This window comes from Sceloporus occidentalis, unplaced genomic scaffold, assembly GCF_023333645.1.
Source record: "Sceloporus occidentalis isolate IW3139 unplaced genomic scaffold, rSceOcc1.0.p SCAF_3, whole genome shotgun sequence".
In the NCBI taxonomy this organism is placed as follows: domain Eukaryota; kingdom Metazoa; phylum Chordata; class Lepidosauria; order Squamata; family Phrynosomatidae; genus Sceloporus; species Sceloporus occidentalis.
This window is the reverse complement of record NW_028316983.1, coordinates 43,641,701-43,663,230: the sequence shown is the minus strand read 5'-3', so window position 1 is coordinate 43,663,230 and position 21,530 is coordinate 43,641,701. Positions and strand designations below refer to the sequence as shown.

The 21,530-nt window shown below is 41.9% G+C and overlaps 1 protein-coding gene across 2 annotated transcripts in view; it reads right to left on the bottom strand.

The window, feature by feature from the left end:
* Positions 1-6,256: 6,256 nt before the first annotated feature.
* SHISA4 (shisa family member 4) overlaps positions 6,257-21,530 on the bottom strand; it is a 30,708-nt gene continuing 15,434 nt past the window's right edge. For both annotated transcript variants that reach the window (XM_089514230.1, XM_089514231.1), the window contains exons 2-5: positions 12,410-12,581; positions 11,406-11,539; positions 9,040-9,219; positions 6,257-7,833 (exon numbers count right to left, since the gene is read on the bottom strand). In XM_089514230.1, coding sequence (XP_089370356.1) covers positions 7,787-7,833; positions 9,040-9,219; positions 11,406-11,539; positions 12,410-12,581 — 533 coding nt within the window. In that variant the 3' untranslated portion in view covers positions 6,257-7,786. The remainder of the gene's footprint in view (positions 7,834-9,039; positions 9,220-11,405; positions 11,540-12,409; positions 12,582-21,530) is intronic.

Genomic DNA, 21,530 nt, shown 5'->3' with positions numbered 1-21,530 from the left:
GGCTATCTGCAAGCTGGCACCTTGCCCTTTATTTGGCCATGCGGTCACTGGTAGATTTTCAAAGTCAAAGAAATTCAATGTCCATTTGCAATTCAAGGGAGATGTTTCCTTGGAATCCAGCATGTCTTTACTAATCCAGCATTGGTAAAGCTGTTAAACTTTTAAAGTGCCACAAGACTCTGGACACATCATCCATCTTTAAGCATCCCGTGTTTTTCCACTACTGCTGCTGCTTTTATTCTATGTTGCCACACATGAAAATCCATCAAGGGGGAAAGATAATATAGGTGTACAATGAATGCACTAGCAGCAGAAGCACCCTTACCTTTAGGCTCGCCTAATGCAGCAATGCCCCCATGTGGTGGATTCTTACCTCTCATGCTCAAGTGAAGACAGAAACATCAAAAATCTACCAAACAATGATACCCTTATTGGGCCAACCAAAATCTCCATATACAGTACATGTTGCAAACTTTTTTTTTCACATGTCACATGTTGCAAATTTTTGAAGCTCCACTGGCTTCTTCATCAGGCCATACAGGAGAAACCCATTTCCTGAACCTTGAGAATCTCCCATGGCCAGAAGGAGGTGCCAGCCTGCAAAGGATACCACTCCATACCATCTGAACTAAGAACAAAGCAACAGAATGGAGGCCTATGACTAAAATATTCATTTTTTTTCCTCCTGTATGGTTTTTAACACCTTGCCTGATGAAGAAGCCAGTGGAACTTCAAAGACTTGCAACACGTAAATTCTGCATTTTGATTGTCCCAATAAAGGTATCGCTGTTTGGTGAATTTTTGATGTTACTGAATTTGCTATATGGCCAACATAGCTATCCCCTGGATGTGCTCAAGTGAAGAAACACTGTCAGTTCATCCTGACTGCCCAAATGTGGGAGGACATGGCAGTTTTCATCGCTGTACTGTTTTTCTGTCATTTGTAACTTGATTGGGGGAGTAAAGTTTAATTTTTTAATGAAATGATTTGATCATAGATAAGTATGGTGAAGCACTTTGTTGTTCTTGTGTGCCTTCAAGTTGTTTCCAACGTATAGCAATCCTAAAGCAAACCAATCATGGAGTTCTCATGGCAAGATTTATTCAGAGGTTTGCTATTGCCTTCCTCTGAGGCTGAGAGCGTGTGACTTGCTCATGGCCATTCAGTAGGTTTAATGGCTGAGCAGAGAATCGTACCCTGGTCTCCAGAGGCGTAGTCCAAGTGCATCACTCAGGCTCTCTATAATAAGCACATATTTAACTCTTCTTTTGAAATCAGTGAAATTTTAAGTCAGCAATTTTTTATTTACAAGTTGGGAGAATTGTATATACTCATGCATAAGTCTAGAAATTTTAATTAAAAAAGTGACACCAAAAGCCTGAGTCAACTTATCCATGGGTCAATGTAGGTACTGGAAGTATATATTCATGTATGAGTCTAGAAATTTAGGTCAAAAAATTGATTAAAAAAATATGGGTCAACTTATCCATAGGTCAATGTAAGTATTGTATCTTAATTCTTATTTAAAAGACGGAACCATCCCTGGTGAAAGGCATGAGTATAATCTGTCCTGGAAGCACCGACCCCCTCTACTCTCTCATCCATCCAGCCTTAAAAGAAAGCAGAAAGAGGGCTGGTACAGAACGCTGGAAAATGGTAGTCTGCAGGCGCCTATTTTATCTGCAGAGGGACACCGCAGCCACTAGACCACACAACATCCCTCTGGAGTTAAAAGAACCCGGTTTTTCTGGGTTCTTTTACTGGTGCCTGGGTTACGTTGCGAGTGTGCCAATGGTGCACTCGTGAGTAACTGTTGTGCCACAACGTGCGGACACTATGCGTCTGTTACATGAAAATGGTGGCAGCTGTGCGGCCGGGATGAAACCATCAGGCCACTGACATTACATACTAGGGGTCCAGACTGTACGGTTGCTGCATGGTCTGGAACCCTAGTATCGCCACAGCCACGCCCCTTTTGCCCCGCCTCTCTCAGGCCAGAGTTATATCTGCTGGAATTTTCTAAGTTCTTTGACATCATTTTGCTTTGCTTCATCCTTTAGATCCTTTACTATATGCTCCTAAGTCTTAACCTCAGCTTATCCACAGGTCATATCAAAATTCATAATTTTGGCCCTCAAACCTGTCCTCAACTTATACATGAGATTGACTTATAGTTCACTATATATGGTATTTTAAAAAGGAAGCATCCCCTAGTGAAAGGCAAGAGTGTAATCAGGCAGGACTTGGCTATGGGACTATTGTCCCATCTTACTTTACATGAAATTCATTCTTTACTTTCCTCATCCAACAAAAAGAGGGCATTACCTCTCCTGTAAGCCTCTTGGAGTGGCTTTTAAATAACCTTTTAAATAGATTGCAGGGAAGTCTTGCAGTGCTTCACATTAAACAGCTGTGTGTGTTCCCCCCCCCCCCCAAAAAAAAAACTTCTGACCACTTGTGTCTCTCCCCAATTTTTGCCAGTCAGTGTGGCCCCTGAAAGGTCCCAGAGATGGGAAAAAATTAGCTCCTTCACACACAACAGTTTCTCATAGTGTTAGCATGAAATACTTAAATTGTTGGGATAAAAAAATCCTGTTAGGCTTCTTTGCCTGGACAAAATCCATTCAGTGGTAAAAGGAAAGTTTCTTGTGGCAAACATTAGAAAACTGTCTTTTTTATTTCAAATATTTCAAAAAAACACCTCTGTGTATGTGTGTGTGTGAGAGAGAGAGATTGTGAAAACATCCCTGTTAATGACAAACACATTTTGGGACATTAAGATCACTCAATAGTGATCCAAGAACGTATGATCCGTATAACACTAGTTAGGTTGTAGGCTTCCTAAATATCTATGGAGAGAGAGAGAGAGAGTTGTCTCATAATGGGATTGTTGTTAACTGCCCTCGAGTCGATCTCGACCCATGGCGACCCTGCTGATGAGATATCTCCAAGACCCTCTGTCCTCCACTGCCCTGCTCAGCTCCTGCAAACTCATACTCTATAAGAGTCCATCCATCTTGCATGCAGCCTTCCTCTCTTTCTACTTCCCTCTACCTTTCCTAGCATTACTGTTTTTTCCAATGATTCATGCCTTCTCATGATTGTGTCCAAAGTACGAAAGCCTATGTTTTGTCATCCTGGCTTCTAGGGAGATTTCTGGCTTCATCAGATAAACAGTTGCAAACTAAGTCAAGAGCAGGAGATGCTTCTTTTGATCTAGATTGAGGGACAGCCTCTTGAAAGAACTATGTATTTCAAAGACAGAGAGGAAGATCTGAAGTGCTGTAATGTGGAAGAAGAGAACAAACCTGTAAATAAAACACTGGGCTTCAGGAAGGGAAAAAGCTGAAGGGTTTTTTTCCCCTTTTATATCAAGGCTGCAGATCCAAATTGAAGCTTGGTTGCCATGGGGATCAGCTACTTAAAGATACTTTGGCTGGAATCATTTGGTCTAGATTTTTTTTAAAAAAATAATTTCTTCCTTTACAAAGCAAGTCTGTGTACACTTATCTGCAAATAAGTCCCATTGACTTCAAGGGGCCTTACTTCTAACTAGGCATGTATACAATTGTACTGTTAACTATACTGAGAATTTCCATTTTAAGTATGAGTAAAACTTTCCAGTGTTTTGAAAATATTGCTGTAATATTGTTTCCCGGGTCTCTCAATTGCCTATGGGTACTTTTCGCACAAGCAAAGGCGGCCTCACTCACATTCTCTCCCACCTCCTTATTCTCATTTTTCCCTACAAAGTTCTTTATTATTCCAAAATAAGAAAAAGGAAGCTTTTTCCTGCTACAGCACTATTGTCTAAGGTCCAAAACACAGCAGAAATAATCCAGGTCTTTAAACAGAGGCTTGATGGTCATCTGACAGGGCTGCTTTGATTGAGAGTTCCTGTATGACAGGGGGGGTTGGACTAGATGGCCCTTGTGATCTCTTCCAACTTTATGATTCTATGAGTTTGAGACTACTTTAATTGCCCTGGCTCTGTGCAGGAAAACTAGGGAATCCTGGGAATTGTAGTTTATTGTGGCACCAGAGCTCTCTGACAGTGAAGATTAAATGTCTCATAAAACTACAGTTCCCAGAATTCCCTAGCAGTTAAAGCCGTCTCAAATTGGATTATTTCTGCAGTATTTTGGACCTAGGACTATCTGTCTACTATGCCAGAGGCGAGGAACCTTTGGTTGTCCAGATCGTCAGTCTGAAAAAGTCCAAACCAGATGTCCAAAGCTAGTAGAGGGTTAATAACCAATACATCTGGAGGACTAAAGTCATCTTAGCCTGGGTTGCCCCCCTCATTCTACCCACTTGGTATGAGGCCAAAGAAGCAGAATGCATAGCACAGACACACGCACCCTTATTTTCATGGGCCTGGGCTCATCGCCCCAAACTTGTCAGAATCAAGAATATTGCTAGAACCCTGCAGGAAGAGTCATTCTCTTACTTTGTGAAACCTTCCTTTATGAAAGGGTCCTTATTTTGCATAACCACCCTCCAGAAAATGAACACCTGGCCACTTCTGGTATTAAAAAATACAATTTTAGAAGGAGTGAATCTTGCAACAGCTCCTATAGTGATGTGTGTCAAAATTAAGTGACCTACATTGGTAGAACAATACACACAGAGAGAGAAAGCAATAGCTTTAGTATTTACTTGTTTAATCCACATTTAAGCAAACATTTTGTGATGCAAACACCTGCCATTCTGACTCTTACATGACACAGCAGTGGTAAGTGCTGCTGGAACACAGACAGGTCATCCCCACACAGTGGGGGGGGGGAGGCTTGAGCTCAGGCGTTTGAGGCTATAAATCCCTCCTGCCTCCAATTCAGATATTTTCTTACAGTACTCAAAGACATCAAAGCGCAAGAAAAGAGAGACACCCAGAGGATGTTCTCAACACTTAGGTAATAAAGCTCTGGGTCTGCAAGATTGTGCTTTATTTGAGAGACAAAGCCCAAAGCAAAAAAACATAAAAACCCACATGCACAGTGCATTGCCTTTCTTCACAATGGGGCCATTGACTTCCCTAGTTGCTAAGTGTCATGAACCCGTGGTGAATTGCTTCACTGCTGGGAGATCATCATGCAAATGTATTCCCCCATCCTACCTTGCACAAGGACTGCCTTTGTACCCTGCATGGTGCCTTTGTTCCCCAAACTCACCCACACTGCTTTCTCCTGGGGCCTTAATTTTGCTTTAAGAAAATTAAACACAGTTTGCAATACTATCTGGAGAAAAGGCAAAGTATCCCTGCAGCAGGTGAAACATTACCTTGCATCCTCATCTCCACAGACAGAATACTGCCCTTGTCTGAGAGGAAGGACAAGATTGAGTGGCAGACTAGTGAGCTATAGGGCAGCAAGAATACACACAAAGCACTGGGAAGCTCTACAGCAAATGTGGCTTTGCTACAAAGGAGAGAGAACTTCATTTTCAAGATCTTAGTGGACATGCTCCATCCCTACTGACCACAAACAAAGCTGAGACAGCTGAAGTAATCATTGTTATATAAAGGTGCAGATCAAGGAAACAAGAAGAATGGATTAACTGGCTGAGTTAGAATCAGAACTAGTTCTATCCTTGGGTAGAATGAGATGAGCAACTGTTTTAGGCAGTAAATGCAAGAGGTAGCAGTGACAGTCCCTTGACTGCTCCTCCTGAGCTGAACCCAGGTGTTCCACTACTGGAATAGACCTGCATGTACTACATAGCCTGTCTTGATCCTCTTATTCTGCTGTTAGCAAGATTTAACTGACAATGCTATCAGCTTCTATACAGGGGAGTACACTATCTTTTACACATATTTATACATCAGTGGCTATTTGGATGGAAAGAAAGCTATACTCAGGTGCCATCTGACAGCCACTGAACTACTGGGCAAACCACTCATGTAAAGGGGTACTGGATACCTCCTTACCATAACATCATACAAAGCAGATCCACTACTGCAACTCCTAGCTATGTTAGCACAAAGCCTGAACAGGATTCTGGCTACTGGCTATTCTCAAAAGGAACTGAAGTAGGAAGGAAAGGCAATAGGAGCCTGAAAAAGATTCTAAAGGACAGGGAAAGAAAACAGCTGACTGAGTTTATTTGCATTTGACTATCTGATTTTAATCAATGCCATACCCCTAGGTCCAATTTCCTCTCAGCCATATGGTCAGGGTATTCTCATTTATGTGAGGACCTTGTTGCTAAGCTAGTTTCAATCAAACCACCCTTCCACCATTAAGTGCAAGATCCAGCCAGAGTCTGAAAAAGTTTTATTTTGGTGACTCCCACCTCACAGAATGCCCCAGCTGGTACAGTCAGTGGTCATGCTTGCTGGAAGGATTTCTGGAGCGGTAGTCCAAACAAGTAACATTTCTAGGCTCCTGAATCTTCCAGGTACTTTTTGCATTCAGCTTCACTGGTAAAAAATGGGCAATGCCAGTACTTTTAGCTGAATTAACATGTACAAACTAGCAAAACAGGGCTACCGCTTGTCTCATCATGGTTAAAGACTTCATATCCCTGCACACACCAACAGTTGTTTTTCACTTCCAGATATCCAAGCTTCATTTTATTCTACAAAACAGATGCAACCATTTCAGTGTAGCTTTCATCTGAAACCACAACATGACAAGCTTTTTGTGCTCCCTGAAAATTTGAAGTATGCCCATCTACCTTCATTGCCTTTTTTTCCCTTGTCAGTGCCCAAGGAAAACACAGCCTCAGTTTGCAAAAGAACTTCAGAAATGTCCCTTCAAATTTGCAAAAGAAGGACAGAAGGGACACTTGGCCTCAAAATCCTCAAATCCTACAAAGACACTGAAACTTCCTCAGTTTGTGCTAAGCACCACGTAAAACAACACTTTGCCTGCTCCTCCCAGAATCTCATCCCATCTCTTGCAAGGGTTCTGCTCTAGGTATGGAATTAAGTAGGAGGCTCCAGATATTGCACTAGTATTCCCACATTCCCTCATTGTCTATGCTGGCTAGAAATCATAGGAGTTGCAATCCAACAACAATTGGAAAGCCTCATCATCCCTACCCATGTTCTAGGCTCATACACCCTTTCCAATTTATGTTAATATTTTCCTTTTGGATAGCTCAGAGTAGGCTACATAGGACTTCCATATTGTATCCATTCCATACACCAACCACGCTGATACCCATGTGGTTCAATGATGTGTAACAGTATAAAGTTCCTCTGGAATTTTGACATATTCTGGCACTCTCGCATCCATCTTTTTAAAGGATCAGGTCTTTCTGAAGACACCAAACTGCAAGTGGGCAGAAGTGTACAACATGCCACATGACTGAGCCTCATGCTTTATCAGGAAAAAGGGAGAAGCAATGTCCCTATGTGAGAAAGGCTGTCTTCTTGCCAGGTGAAAGGTTGCCTCCCCTTGTTGTCTTGAGACTGCTGCTTTACCAGCTCCCACTAAAGAAGCTGAGGTGGATTTGGGATGGGGGAACATTGATGGCATTTGAACCAGCCTTGGTCATCTGTGTTGGTGCCATAACTTACTGAGCCTGGGTGGGAAATGAAGAGGACTGGGTGCTTCCCTCAGTGACAGTGGCACGAAGTGTGGGGAATGCTGGCAGCAAAGAAGTAGAGTCATAATGCTTCCTACCATGCAGAGCATAAAGGCAGCTAGTAAGGAAATTGGCCAATACTGAAGCTTGTGCTGGAATTCCAGTGCATCAGGAAGTCCATACAAATTCTGCAGAGATGGATCTGACAGGTCCAGAGAGAAAAGCTTTCATTGCATAGTCTCTGCAAGATCCTCCTCAGGTGCTAGCCTGTGATGTCTGTGGTGGGAGATAGGGTGGAGGAGCTGAAAGCAAAAGTAAAACACCAATATGTCAATATGTGTGCTGTGTAATTAATGTATATTTTTATAAATATTATTCAAAATAACCTTAATAAAAATTATTTGGGGGGAAAAAGTAAAACACCAATATTCAGAATATAGCTTGGAGGCACCGACCTGTATGTTGCGCAGGGGTGGACAAAACATGGCCTTCCAGATATTTTTGGAATGCAGCTCCCAGCATTCCTACTAGGCTGGTCCAAACAAATGGGAGTTGCAGTGCAACAATAGGTGCAAGGCTACACATTTGCCTATCTCTGTTGCAATTTATATCTTTATTTATTTTGCACTGCAACACCCAGAATTCATCCAGTAAGCCTAGCAGGCTGACAGGGAGTTCTTGGAGTTATCCTCAAAAAAGTAACTTTTGCAAGATCATCATAAAGGTTTCTGAGATATAAGTAGGCAGTAACCCAGTGTGGAACACACATAAGACACCCTCCCCCCAATTAGAACCAGCCAAAAGGACGTTTCTCAACTAACCTCTATCCTGGAAATACTGGTCTAAAACCAAAATTATTCAATTAATGCTACAATACTCCCTTTCCCACTTGGTAGCTGGTCTCCTTGTAATACTTTCACCTCTAGGGCAGGTCTTCTGCCCAATAATGGGGATTAGATGCTTTTAAGACCCATTTATTAGGAGAAAGTCTAGTATAGTGTTTTGAGTATTGGACTACAGAGATTATTGCACCAGACTTTGAATTGTGGTGTCCAGAGTCTAAGGAGATTATTGTACCACCTTTCCTCCTGTGCTAGATACAGGATGTAAACTTAAATAGGCGCATTTTGTCGTACACCTCTGTGCCCAGGCAGCAGGCATCCTGCGGGAGAAGCCTGGATCGGATATGGGAAGCCCGCTGCCTGGGCACGGGTGTGCGTGATAAAATCCACCTATTTAAATTTACATTCCACATCTAGCATGGGAGGAAAAATGGTGCGTTAATCTCTGGACACCAGGGTTCGAAGCCTGGCTCAGCCATGTCACCCACTGGGTGACCTCGGGCAAGTCACACTCTCTCAGCCTCAGGATGGCAATGGCAAACCCCCTCTGAAGAAACTTGCCAAGAAAATCCCATGATAGGTTCACGTTAGGGTCACTGTAAGTCAGAAACAACTTGAAAGCACACAGCAACAACAATAAATTGCTGCTTCACACTTTTTTCTTACCTGAAGGGTTGTAATAGGGTGGCCCAGGTGGGTATAGAGGATACTGTGCAGCTGGGGCTGTAGGGGGGTATGCAGCCACAGGTGCATATCCAGGATGAAATGGTGCTGGTCCTGCCTTGGGATCCATAGGGTAAGGGCCTGGAGGCTGAGGAGGGTAGCCAGACAATGGGATCTCCTGACCTGGAACCAAAATAAAAATAAAAACACAATTACCTTGAGCGTTTGCTGAGCTGCTGCTCTAACTGAAGCCCTGAGCATTGCAACTCCACCCAGTGCAAGCATACTTCAGAGATGCCCCTTTAAAATCTCTCCATCACAGAAAACAGGAGGGCCGACACTACAAAATTTGAAATCCATTTTTATTTTTAGTAGAACAGCAAGTTCTCAAACCAGAGTCTGGTATGAAACAAACATACACTTGGAATTCAAGAATTCTAAATCTTGAATTTGTTTTGAGTACCAGAACTGAAAACTGCTCATAGTCCTTCCTTCTTATTTTAAAGTGTCCTTCATTTCATCAATATAACTGGGGATGGACATCATTTTATTTCTGCTTCCCTAAGTAATTAGGGGAAGACATCCTTCCAGTTTACTGCTGAACACTTTGATACGGACTTGACTGACTGATTCAATATCCTTCCTTCCCTTCTCCTAGGCAACTTACAACATGAAAACAGAAAAGAACTAAAAGCTGATTAGTTATAACAATGAAAAACAATTTAACAATTAAATAAACTGTCATATTAAGAAAAAACCCAAGTGCTGAAACAAAACAGTTTAAAAGCATTTTAAAAATATAACAAAGGAGGGGACATCTAACAGAATCTGCGGTCTGTCAGAAGATCTGGATCTATCTACTGGCCACTGTCAAATGGTAAATATAAAAGCTGCTCCTGGTTGTTGCAGGATCTTTCAGAGCAACAGTGCAGAGGATAGTGCAGAAGACTGCAGTCAGCAGAAGTACTGGCAAAGACAGGGTGACCAAACTTGCACAAATCTTTTTCATGATAAATAGACTGCACTTACTCTTTGACAACAAAAGTCAATCTCTGACCTTCAGCTTCCAGAGACTGCAAAAGTAGAGATCTGGGCCTTGGGTACATGAGATTAGATTTCTGAAATATCTCTGGTTATGTCTGTACAAGCACATATCTTTTGGGAAAAAGGCAGATTATTAATCTCTGTAAATCTCACTAATGATCTTTCAGCATTGCTTTCAGATAATGCTGCAAATTCTCAATGGACCAGGTAAAGATGGATGTTTGCAGAAGAGCTACAGAGCACATACAGCTGAAAACACACAGTAACCTGGAGACCCACATCTTATAATGTCTTTGAGGAGATTAGTGGCTTAGAATTGTAAAGGAGACAGTGTCAAGACCTGAACAAAATATTATATGAGGATTGCCTTCCTGCATCAGACCAAGGATCACTCAAGTACAGTATTTGCACAACAACTAAGTCAGATGCCTCTGGAAAGATTCTCCATCGGAAAGCTCATCTGCGCAATTCAAGCCCTGCTATAAAATACAGATGTATTAATATGTATGAAATTTGCTTCATGTCCATCACATTCCATAATTAAAGTACTCTCTATATGATTTAAACTCCATTGTGAGAGACAGATGTATCGTAATATCTAGAGCAGGAGCAATCTGTGAGTAAAGATAAAAGCATAATTCCCCTCTCATCTGTGTTCCCAATGGAGAATTTGGCTGGAGACAGAAACAGGATTCCTGAGCAACAGATTGGATTTCCCCAGTCTGAGACTGGAGATAGCAAGGACATTCACTCTGCAGAAAGAAGCAAGAATTCTATATTTCCCTCTGCATGGAGAAGGGGGGAAAGGAGGGGAAGACTTGATGACCTCAGAAGAGGGGGAAGGGATTTGGGGCAATTCAGCCCACTGGCTTGATCCCAAGGAGTAACCCAGCCATCCCCTTGGAGCAATCTATTTCTCCATCTGTGCTTCATGGACCAGTGCCAGTCCCTTAACCACAGTCTACTAGTCCCTGGTGAGTTCCATGAAAGAAAGATTGTAGCTAATGAGAATTAACATGGTACTAAACCCTGGCACACGGGAAAAAACTATTGCTGGTCACCCACATCAGACAGCTTGAGATGCTCTATTGCTGAGTTCAGAAATTTTGGAGGACCTCTGCAGTCTTTTAGTTATTTACCGCTATACATGGCTGGCACATCCTGCAGCAATTCTTTTTTGATTGCCCCAAGCACTGATAATAATCCTAAACACAAAGGCAAATATACAGTATGTGCATTAGACTGTGTCAACTATGGATATTCACAGCATCTTCAGTTTTGGCCAAGAAGAAAGGTATTGTCCACAACAGTAAGAACTTTCTTACCTTGATAAGGTGTCTGGATGTGATGCCGTCGCTGGTACAGGTAGCAACAGGAGCACAGAAAGCAGCAGACAATGGTGGCAACAATGGCCACAAAGAGTATCACAGCTGAAGCAATGCCAGCAATGGTTCTTGGGCTATGGGGAACATATAGAGATGGTAACTGGGCTGTGCATACAGCAGCATTTGATTCCAAATGAAACATTAGTGACTATTCCAATACATTAACTTTTCTGAAATATTTACTCTGCATTTTACAAGTAAACTAGATACCAGATTACTTTTGACTCTACTTAAAAACAGACTCAGCCCTGCTCTTATACTCAAAATTAGAAAGCATAAGAATTCACATTTAATTTAAGATTCAGCACTGAAAGACTGGATTAGATCCTCCAACTATCCTTTAATTATCCTGATGATAGGTGAAAGAACATAAAGGCCTGAATCCTCTTGGTAGCTTACACATGCGTAAGATTCCCTACAAAAAAGGTTGGATATTTTTGTCCAATACAGAATGAACATATTCAGTTCAAGGTAACACAAGCTGAGTTGCAGATGTGCTACCACTGCACATTGTGCATTGCTGGGACTGCAAACTGATGTGCATACATGCTGCACATAGATGCAGTGTTCAGCGTGCATACAAATGTGTGTGAATATTTGGTTGTGCATTCAGTTGCACAACATTGCAATTCACTAGCAAGACAGAGTTGTGCAACTGTTGCATAACTCATGAGTTATGCTCCAACTCCTCAATGTAGATTCTCAATGGGAACTAATTCAATTATGGCATCAGTAGAAAGCCAATCTGGACACACTGGACACAAATGTTAAGGTGCACACTGTGCATTTAATACAGAATTTCATTTAACTCTTAATAACAAAAAATATAAACCATCAAACTGTTTCCACCTCTTTTACCTTATTCTTTAGAGAGGTCTATCAGCCTTAAAGCATAACAACCATATCTCTTCCTACCAGTCTACTTAGTTTTCAAATGTTCTTACTTGAATGCCATGCAGTGCTTTTGCTGCCGCTCAGAGATGAGTTTCCTGAGGTCGGTGCAGCAGTAACGATGATAGCAGTCACCACAGCAGAAATAGGGAAAATAGCAGTCGAAGCCATGATGCAAGGAGCCATTTCTGTCCATGTACCATTTGCAGTCCTCATCAGCTGAGCCTGAAGACATATCAAAGAAGCCAGTCATTAGTTTTTATATGCTTAGACAACTACACAAGATAACAGTTTAAAACTTCTCAAAAACACATTACAATGAAACTATTCATAGGTTTCTTATAACTTAGCCTCCTGAGAGTGAACTGTGGCTTGCATTTAGCAACCCTCCCACTCTATAAAACAGATAAGTCTATTAAATTCAGCCTACTGTTTTAGCCAGAAGGCCATAAACCTCAGGTGGGCAACGTCAGAGGAAGCTCCCCATTTCCCTCCCCACACTGCCACAGTGGGTCATATATCATATTTTAGTGCACTGATCTTCAGTCTCTTTGTTTGTTTGTTTGTTTGTTTGGGAAAAGCTGAATAGGTGGGGGAGGACTCACAGGGTGGGAGAAGTAAATGGTCACAGTTGCAGCTAGTTAGAGTTGACTTCTCGCACTTTGGGATGAAGAATTGACCAGATATCAGTAAACAAAATGTACAAAAAAATGGAGCAGGGCTGGGGGCTTTGAAGGGATTCAGTGGGGCTGCATTTTGCAGTCCCAGAGGCCTCATGCAGCCCACGTATATTTGTCAGAAAAGGCAGTGTTTGGCTTCTTTAGCAAAAGAGGGAGACGGAAGGATTTAGAAGGCCAGACTAACAGACAATCCTCTTTCTGGGTATTTTTCCCACCTAAAAATATAGCAAATCTCTCCTTTTTATAGAAACTTCCATTGCAGTATTTAAATATTATCACCAGCAACAATTGCAGGTAGAAAGAAAGGGAGATAAATTTGCAATCATGTGGGACTCTTGAATTGCAAAGTACCCTCAGATTTTCTAAATGCATCTGAGGAAGTAGGCTTGAGTCTATGAGAGCTCATGCTACCTGTTTCTTTCTTTCTGTTAGTCTCAAAGGTGCTACAAGAGCCCTTTGCATACTAAAACTAATAGTTTATGAACTCCTGCGTATGCAGTGTAATTAAAAAGTTAAGAACAACTGGAGCAAATCAAAGATCATATCTAATCCTGTATCCTGTTTCTCAGACAGCCTATTTGGCTCTACAAACAGAAAAGCACCATGGGGGCGGGGGGTAATCCTGTTGTTCATTAATGCCAGAATGTCACCAGGATTACTTAAATTTCCACTAGTAGATTTGAATCCTTAGTATATTGCGCCCAGTGCATTTGCAGAGTGCATTTTCCTTACCTACTGTGGATCCTTTCCCCCACAACATTAATTCAAACGAGAACAGCAATAATGGCTATTACTAGTACAGTCATCTTTTTTGAAATTATAACCTGCCTTGGGTACTGGACTGAGAGAAAGGTGGGGTTCAGTTAATTAATTAATTATAAAATATAACTGTACTGAAATTCTCAGCAGTATTCAGTATCAGATAGCACACACTAGCTATTTACTCTGGAGCACAAACCACTATCATTTAAACGAAGGGTTTAGGATACATTCTGAGCACCTTGTGTATTTGCTGCTTAGAAACCATTTCTAGAGGGACCAGGACATATAGGATCCAGCATGTGTGTGTATGTGCTTTCAAGTCACTTGTCAACCTTTGGCAACCCCCTGAATTTCATAGGGCTCCCTTAGGCAATGAATACTCAGATGTAATTTAGCCAGTTCTTTTCTCTGAAATACAGCTGGGTATTCATTGAGTATCTCTCTTCCAAGTACTAATCAGGGCTGACCCTCCTTAGCTTCCAAGATCAACCAGGATCTGATGTGGTGTTATATGGCTTCCTCTAAATACAATGGAAATTTCCTGCATGCATACATGCAATTAGAGAGGAAATCAGTTTTTCATCACACTCATCCCTCCACTTATATCACCATGAGAGTGAATCGACTGGTAAAGCAAGAGCAACTGACCCTTAAAAGATTGTACAGTACATGTAAGGCAACAACACTATGGCAAAAGCAGTCCCAAAATAGAATGGTGTAATATAATAGCTACCCTCACAAGAACCTTAGCTCAAAAAGTTCCATTTGTTTGGGAAAGTGAGCTTACAAAAATCTAGCAAACTAGGCAAACCCACCTGAATGTTCCCACCAAAATCTCCTACTGACAAGGATGAGGGAATATTCCAGTCTTTTGCAGACTGCCATACAGCCCCCTGAAACAATATTTCTTATTTTTCTTCAGACCATTTTTATTGTTGTTGTTGTTTTGTTCTTGCCTCCTTATAGTAGCACACAATGAGGTGATAAAAACTGAGTATGGCTGGTATCCTTGCTCTGATTTGACTCAGCTGGGCTCCATACCCTTAAGCTGCACAAAATGATCCAACACGATCCACTGCTGACCTCAGATTTGCCACAGAACTGGTGCTTTCCAAATTATGATTCAGTGACAAGTGAATCAGAATAATTTGTAAATGTGATTTCCCCAAAACCTATCCATTTAAAAGGTCTGGTGTGGGCTCCCAGCCCCTCCTCTTTGGCCTCGTGGAATACTACCATTCACCATAACTCCCTGGCTATTAGCCTTGCCTGAGTATGGTGCTTCTTGTTAATACTTTTTCCTTGGTTTCCCAGATTAATTAAACCAATCTCACAGCCCTCTCTTTGAATTCAAGGCATATGAAGCACAGAGAGGCAATGGCCAAGATCCTATGTCAAGCAGATGGAATGGAATGTTCCCCTGTGCAATTCTACATCCTCTCCTCTGATAGCTATCAGACCCTGGGATGGGATCTTGCTGTTGTTGTAACTTACTGGTAAGGAGGGGAGAGACAATTTGTACAGTGAAAAAGCAGCTGGTCTTGGCTTGTGGGGGATGAAATCAGGGTGAGGTCACAAATACAGAGCTCCCTCAACATTCACTGATGTAGGGGTGAAGAATGCCAGTGAATGTGGAAAAACCACAAATAAAAAAAACATTATTCTTTTTACCTGAAAGAACACCTCTCTAAGAATCTCCAGGTCCTCAGGTGCAACTCTATGATCCACATCTGCCAGAAGTTGATCAGAGAATCATGCTAGAGGAACTACAAATGCCTAGAGAAGTGATTTCTTTAGGAACTTCTAGGCTCTTCAGCACAACTCCATTGTCAACTTCTGGCAGAGTTGCACTGGAGGACCTAGAGATTCCTAGTAAGAACATATTAATCAAAACTGCAAATATTTGTAATCAAATCCCCAAAAGTCAAAGCAGCAAATGTGGAGGGCCAACTGTATCTCTTTTGCTTCACTTGAGAGCCCAGGACAGCCATGTCTTCATTGTCTGGATTGACTACCACTCGTGTAATTGGTAAACCTCAGTTTTTAAATCTGCAATCTATTTTGTATCTGAATTTTGGGGGGAAACCAGGATGATGATGATGATGATGATGATGATGATGATGATGATGATGATGATGATGATGATAGAAGAAGAAGAAGCAGCAGCAGCAGCAGCCACAGCCACTGCTGGTGCTATCTCTCCCTGAGTTTGACAGCTTCCAGAGGGGCACATTTCCAATGGAGTACAAAGAGCTAAAAAATAGTTCCCTGTGCTCCATCCAAAAAGAGACATCTAGTCGGCCCTCCACGAATTCTTCATCCACAGATTCAAGTATCCATGACTTGATTTTGCCATTTTATATAAGGGACACCATTGTACTATGCTATTGTATTTAATGGGACTTGCATATCCATGGATTTTGGTATCCACAGGGGGTCCTGGAACCAAACCCCAGCAGATACCAAGGATCCATTGTATTTGCACATTAGCCACATTTGCCCACACATATTCACTAACAGGATGCTTCCTATGCAAATGGTAAAGGGCTATAGGGATGCATACACAAACTCTACCATCACCATCCCTATCCTCACTGGTTTTACTGTCAAACTTCCTGTGGTAGAAAGGGTCTAAAGGGGACAGGAACTTCTAGGTGTGCTTAATGTGATGTGCTAAGACCTGTAATTTGAAACCTTGATAACTATTGATTTCCTATCATGGAAGGATTCTAACTACTGCATTGCAGTGGTTCCGGTCCTTCCTCTCAGGCAGGTCCCAGAGGGTGCTGCTCGGGGACAGTAGCTCCAGAAAGAGGGAGCTCCTTTGTGGGGTCCCTCAGGGAGCTATTTTGTCCCCAATGTTGTTTAACATCTATATGAAGCCGCTGGGTGAGATCATACGGAGTTATGGTGCTGGGTGCTATCAGTACGCTGATGACACCCAAATCTATTTCTCCATGTCTCGTTCGTCGGCCTCGAATTCTAATGGCACCTCTTCTCTCAATGAATGTCTTCGGGCAGAAATGGGCTGGATGAGGAAAAACAGATTGAAGCTGAATCCGAACAAGACGGAGGTGCTCACGGTAGCGGCCCCGAAACCAAGAATTGGGTTGCAATCACCAGTCCTGAATGGGATCACACTCTCCTCCAGTGACTGTGTTTGCAGTCTGGGGGTGCTTCTTGACTCGTTGCTCCTGATGACAAATCAGGTAAATGTGACGGTCAGGAGCGCCTGTTATCAGCTTTGGCTGATATGCCAGCTGTGCCCTTTTCTCGAAGTAAGGGATCTCGAGACTGTTGTACACGTGCTAGTAACCTCATGCCTTGACTTCTGTAATGCGCTCTACATGTGGCTACCCTTGTGCCTGGTTCGGAAACTACAGCTGGTTCAAAACATGGCAGCCAGGCTTGTGTCAGGAACATCTAAAAGGGACCATATCACTCCGGTTCTGAGGTCCCTCCACTGGCTGCCTATTGGTTTCCGGGCCCAGTACAAGGTGTTGGTTATTACCTTTAAAGCCCTAAATGGCTTGGGTCCAAGCTATCTCAGAGACCGCCTCTTCCCATACAATCCTCCCCGCGCCCTCCGGTCCTCTGGGAGGAACTTGTTGCAGCCTCAAAAACTGAGGCTTGTAGCGACCTCCCGGAGGGCTTTTTCTGCTGTCGCCCCCAGGCTCTGGAGCAGCCTGCTGGACGAGATCCGTCAATTAACATCTTTGGACAGCTTCAAAAAGGCTGTCAAGACGGATCTCTTCAGGCAGGCCTTCCCAGACTGAAATATCCCGGCCTCAGGATCTCAGGATCTCCCCCCTCCTCAGTAATGTCTCCAAAGCCCCCTTTTCTTTTCTTTAGAACTGAAGTTGCAGTGGTTTATTGGTTGGTATTATTCTGTTTAATTTATTGTTGTTTTAACTAGTTATTGTGGTTTTAAATTAGATATGCAGTTTAATAACTTTTTAAGCGGGGAGGGAAATATATTGTTTTTATGCTGTATGTCATTTTAATGTTGTAAACCGCCCGGATTGGTTCGCCACAAGGCGGTATAAAAATAATTATTATTATTATTATTATTATTATTATTATTATTATTATTTCATCTAAACATGCAAACTTCAACTATAAACTCCACCCAAAGTGTAAACTCCTCTGTTCCTCTGCTTTGCTAAACAGGTAAAGCAAAATATCAACAGCAGCATCACTCCTCATCTCCTTCTCTTTCCCTCAGGCTTCATAGTAATGAAAAACAAAATTGACTCTATTGCTCCCCACAAACTTTATAAGGGTACTTTGCTACATTAATTGTAAATAAGCCAAACTGTGCACATTGAATGTGGAAACTGGATGTTTCTGGACAGATAGCAACCTATTTTCTGGCAGGATAGTGCCAGTATTGCAATGGGATATGGTTTACCTAATACATTTGAACTAAATTCACAAACCTAACCCCATCCAACCTTTCTCTGAACAAGTATCCTGTAGATGTGTATCTGCATATGCTCCAAGCAAGTGTTGTAACAAATCAGTCTTTGCCATCATCTTTCACATGTGTATTCTTAGATCCATTTTTTTTCTGCCAGGCAGATGGCAAGAATCACGTGAAGTTATTCTGCTCTTAAAATAAGTAGGTAAGATGCAGATTCAAAACCATGTCCATGGTCCTCGGATACATGGATGAACAAGCACATATGAAAGCTGTCGTAAGAGAGAAAAACACACATACACATAGAGATCAAATTACATTACAGCTAGAACTGCCCATAAGTTGAAGCAGTGTTAGAAGAAGAAATGGAAAACTCCTGCACTTTGCAGAATAGGTTGGGCAGTTGCTGTGTGGTTTCACATTACCAAAGTATTGAATGTTGTAGTTTACAGTCATGCTCCAAGTTCCCTTCTCTTTAAACTGTGATCTCATCATACAGAATATGACCAGCTGTCTTGGAATGCCTAGAGTGCTACCAGTTCAGCTTTGTAAACATATTGCAATTTTGACTGTACTAGCTGTCCAAGTCTGGCAAAGAATCTATGTTCTCATAGATCTTTGTTTTTGACTTTTTGGCTAGTAACCACAATAGATCTTTTATGAAGTTATAGATGGTACACTAGGCATTCAGATTTTTCTTTTTAGTACTAAGAAAAAACCCCAATATTTAACAGTTGCAGAGAGAAAAATAGAAAACAAAAACAAATTATACATATTTGGATGCTATACTAATGATACACTGTTGCATCAATTAATTTAAATATAGTATTATAAACTAAATTTATAATAATTTTGTTTTATTGTTTTACTGTTGCTTCTGAAAGTAGTTGCAAATCAACAGGGTACAGTTATCTGGTTGGAATGCACATGAAATTATTTTCTTATGCCCCTGAATTAAAGTGTTTCAGAATGTGGAAAACTGACATGTGAGAAAGCTAGGCAGGGCTTGGTTTTTCCCTTCTGTCTTTCACCTCTTTAATGTTCATTTAACAACATTAAACTCCAGAAGAAACTGCCCCAGAGATCAGCAACACACAAATCATTTTATCATTGTTTAATTTACTTCCTATTTTTCCTTCAAAACAGCTCAGTGATATCTGTAATTCTCTCCTTGCCCCCACTTTATCCTCAAAAACACCTGTGAGTTAGGTCAAGAGGCAGTGACTGGCCTAAAGTCGCGGGGGAGGGGGGGGGGGTTACATGACTGAATGCAGATCTGAACTGCCCAGTCCTAGGCCAATATCAGTAACCACTACACTGGACTACATTTTATTAAAATAGTATGGAGGCTTTACACAAAAGTGCAGTGTCAAAAAAGAAATCTTTAATGCCTACCAACATTCCCCTTAGAGATCATTTTGGTTTCTTATTGCTAGAGAACATTTTGAAAGATACTTTAATTGCTAGCAGCCTAATTGTTACTTCGAACTACAGTTGATCCACTGGAGAGACAAAAAACACCTTATTACTAACAAGAGTAAGTTCACACTTATGTAAACCCCACTGATTCAATGAATCTATTCTAGTTGGGACCAGCAATTGGATGTGTACACATTGAGTTATGTTTAAATTAATGATTCAAAATTAATGACTCATGATGACTGCAGTAAATGATATTCCTACATAGTGTGTTCTCTTTATTTCAGGTATCCCAATTTTCTGCCATCTGTCCTCAATCCATGCAAGTCACATGGGCATCCATATCCATCGTGCACCACCTTCCCCACTTGGCTACTGACTGGATGAAAAACAGACAAAATCAAAGCAGAGTTTTGTTGACTTGGAAACTGGGCAAGGAATATGGCACTTCAAGATCATATTCATCTGGCCCTCAAACGAACATAATGGAAATAATTATTACTTCTCAGAAAGGACAAACTCTAGGATTCACACATGGTCTGCTCACTCACTGAGCCAGGACAAGTTTGCTGCCCGCCCGCCCGCCCGCCCGCCCGCCCGCCCGCCTGCCTTCTTTCCTTCCTTTTATTTTTCACAGGAGAAAAAGTGTATGTCTCTCTCTCTCTTTCTTTCCCCCAGATGACTGCAGCTACAGCATTCTTTTTCTTGGCACTATTAGACCACAAGGGAGAAAGTGCGCACATAGACACCATTAACACTGTTCTGTTAGTGCTTCATGAGTTTTAATAAGTTGCAGCACAGAGCAGAAACAGCTCTGTAATTACAGGATGAAGAAGTGAAAAACCAAGTCCTGCCTAGCTTTCTGACATGTTGGCTGTCCACATTCTGAAATGCTTAGTTAAGGGGCATCAGGAAATAATTTCATGTGTATTCCAACCAGAAAACTATACCATATGTCCCTCTGTTGATTTACAACTACTTTCAGAAGCAGTCCTGAATAAAATAGGCTTGCTTTTGACTGCATTGTCAATTGCAATGATGACAACAATGCAAATAGCAATACAAGACAGTCTACAGTGTTACCCAGCCAAACCAGACCAAGACTGGCTGTACATGTGAGGTAGACCTATATAAAGCCCACCTCGAGTCTCAGAAAAAGAGGGCCTCTTGCAAGAGTCCTAGAATCTTGTTCAATCAGAGATCTAATGGGAACTTTATACGCTCATGAGAAGACCTACTTATGCCGGACCCTGAAGGCAGTAGCCCCCCCATGGAAAGGTCTTTAGGGTTTGGCACAGGGACAGCCATGCTGGACCTTGAAGGCAGCATTGCCACCACCTGGAAAGACCTTAAGGGTTTGGTGTGGCTGCAGCCATGCCAGACTCTGAAGATAGCACCCCCAAGGCCTTCTGAGTCACTAATAAGCACTAAACACACTCAATAATAAGCACCAAATACTGGCAATATTGTGCAGCACATTATTAAAAGCCCTTTCCTCATAAGCCAGGAATAGGAGAAGCAAAGCCCCCCAAACTCACTTCTGCAGTCTCCCAAGCCCTCCTGATGATTCCCCAAATCTCCCCCCCCCCTCTTTAACATTTTTTCTCTACAATGTTTTTTAAAGTGATTTTTTTGGCTCCAAAATGACCAAAATGCCTCCAAACTACCTGTTAACACAGCAGATTGTGTAATCTGCTTTCCCAGAAACCTCTGGAAAAAACCCTGGAAAAGCAAAAAGAAACTGAGCTGAGATCACTTTCAATGCATCCAAATATACCAGTGCAGCCATGGGGGACAAAATTTGGCCTGTCTCCCCCCCCCCCCCCCCCCCCACCAAACAAACCAAAAGTCTCCACTGCCACCATTAGCTTTGATTAAAATTCATTAGTTTAA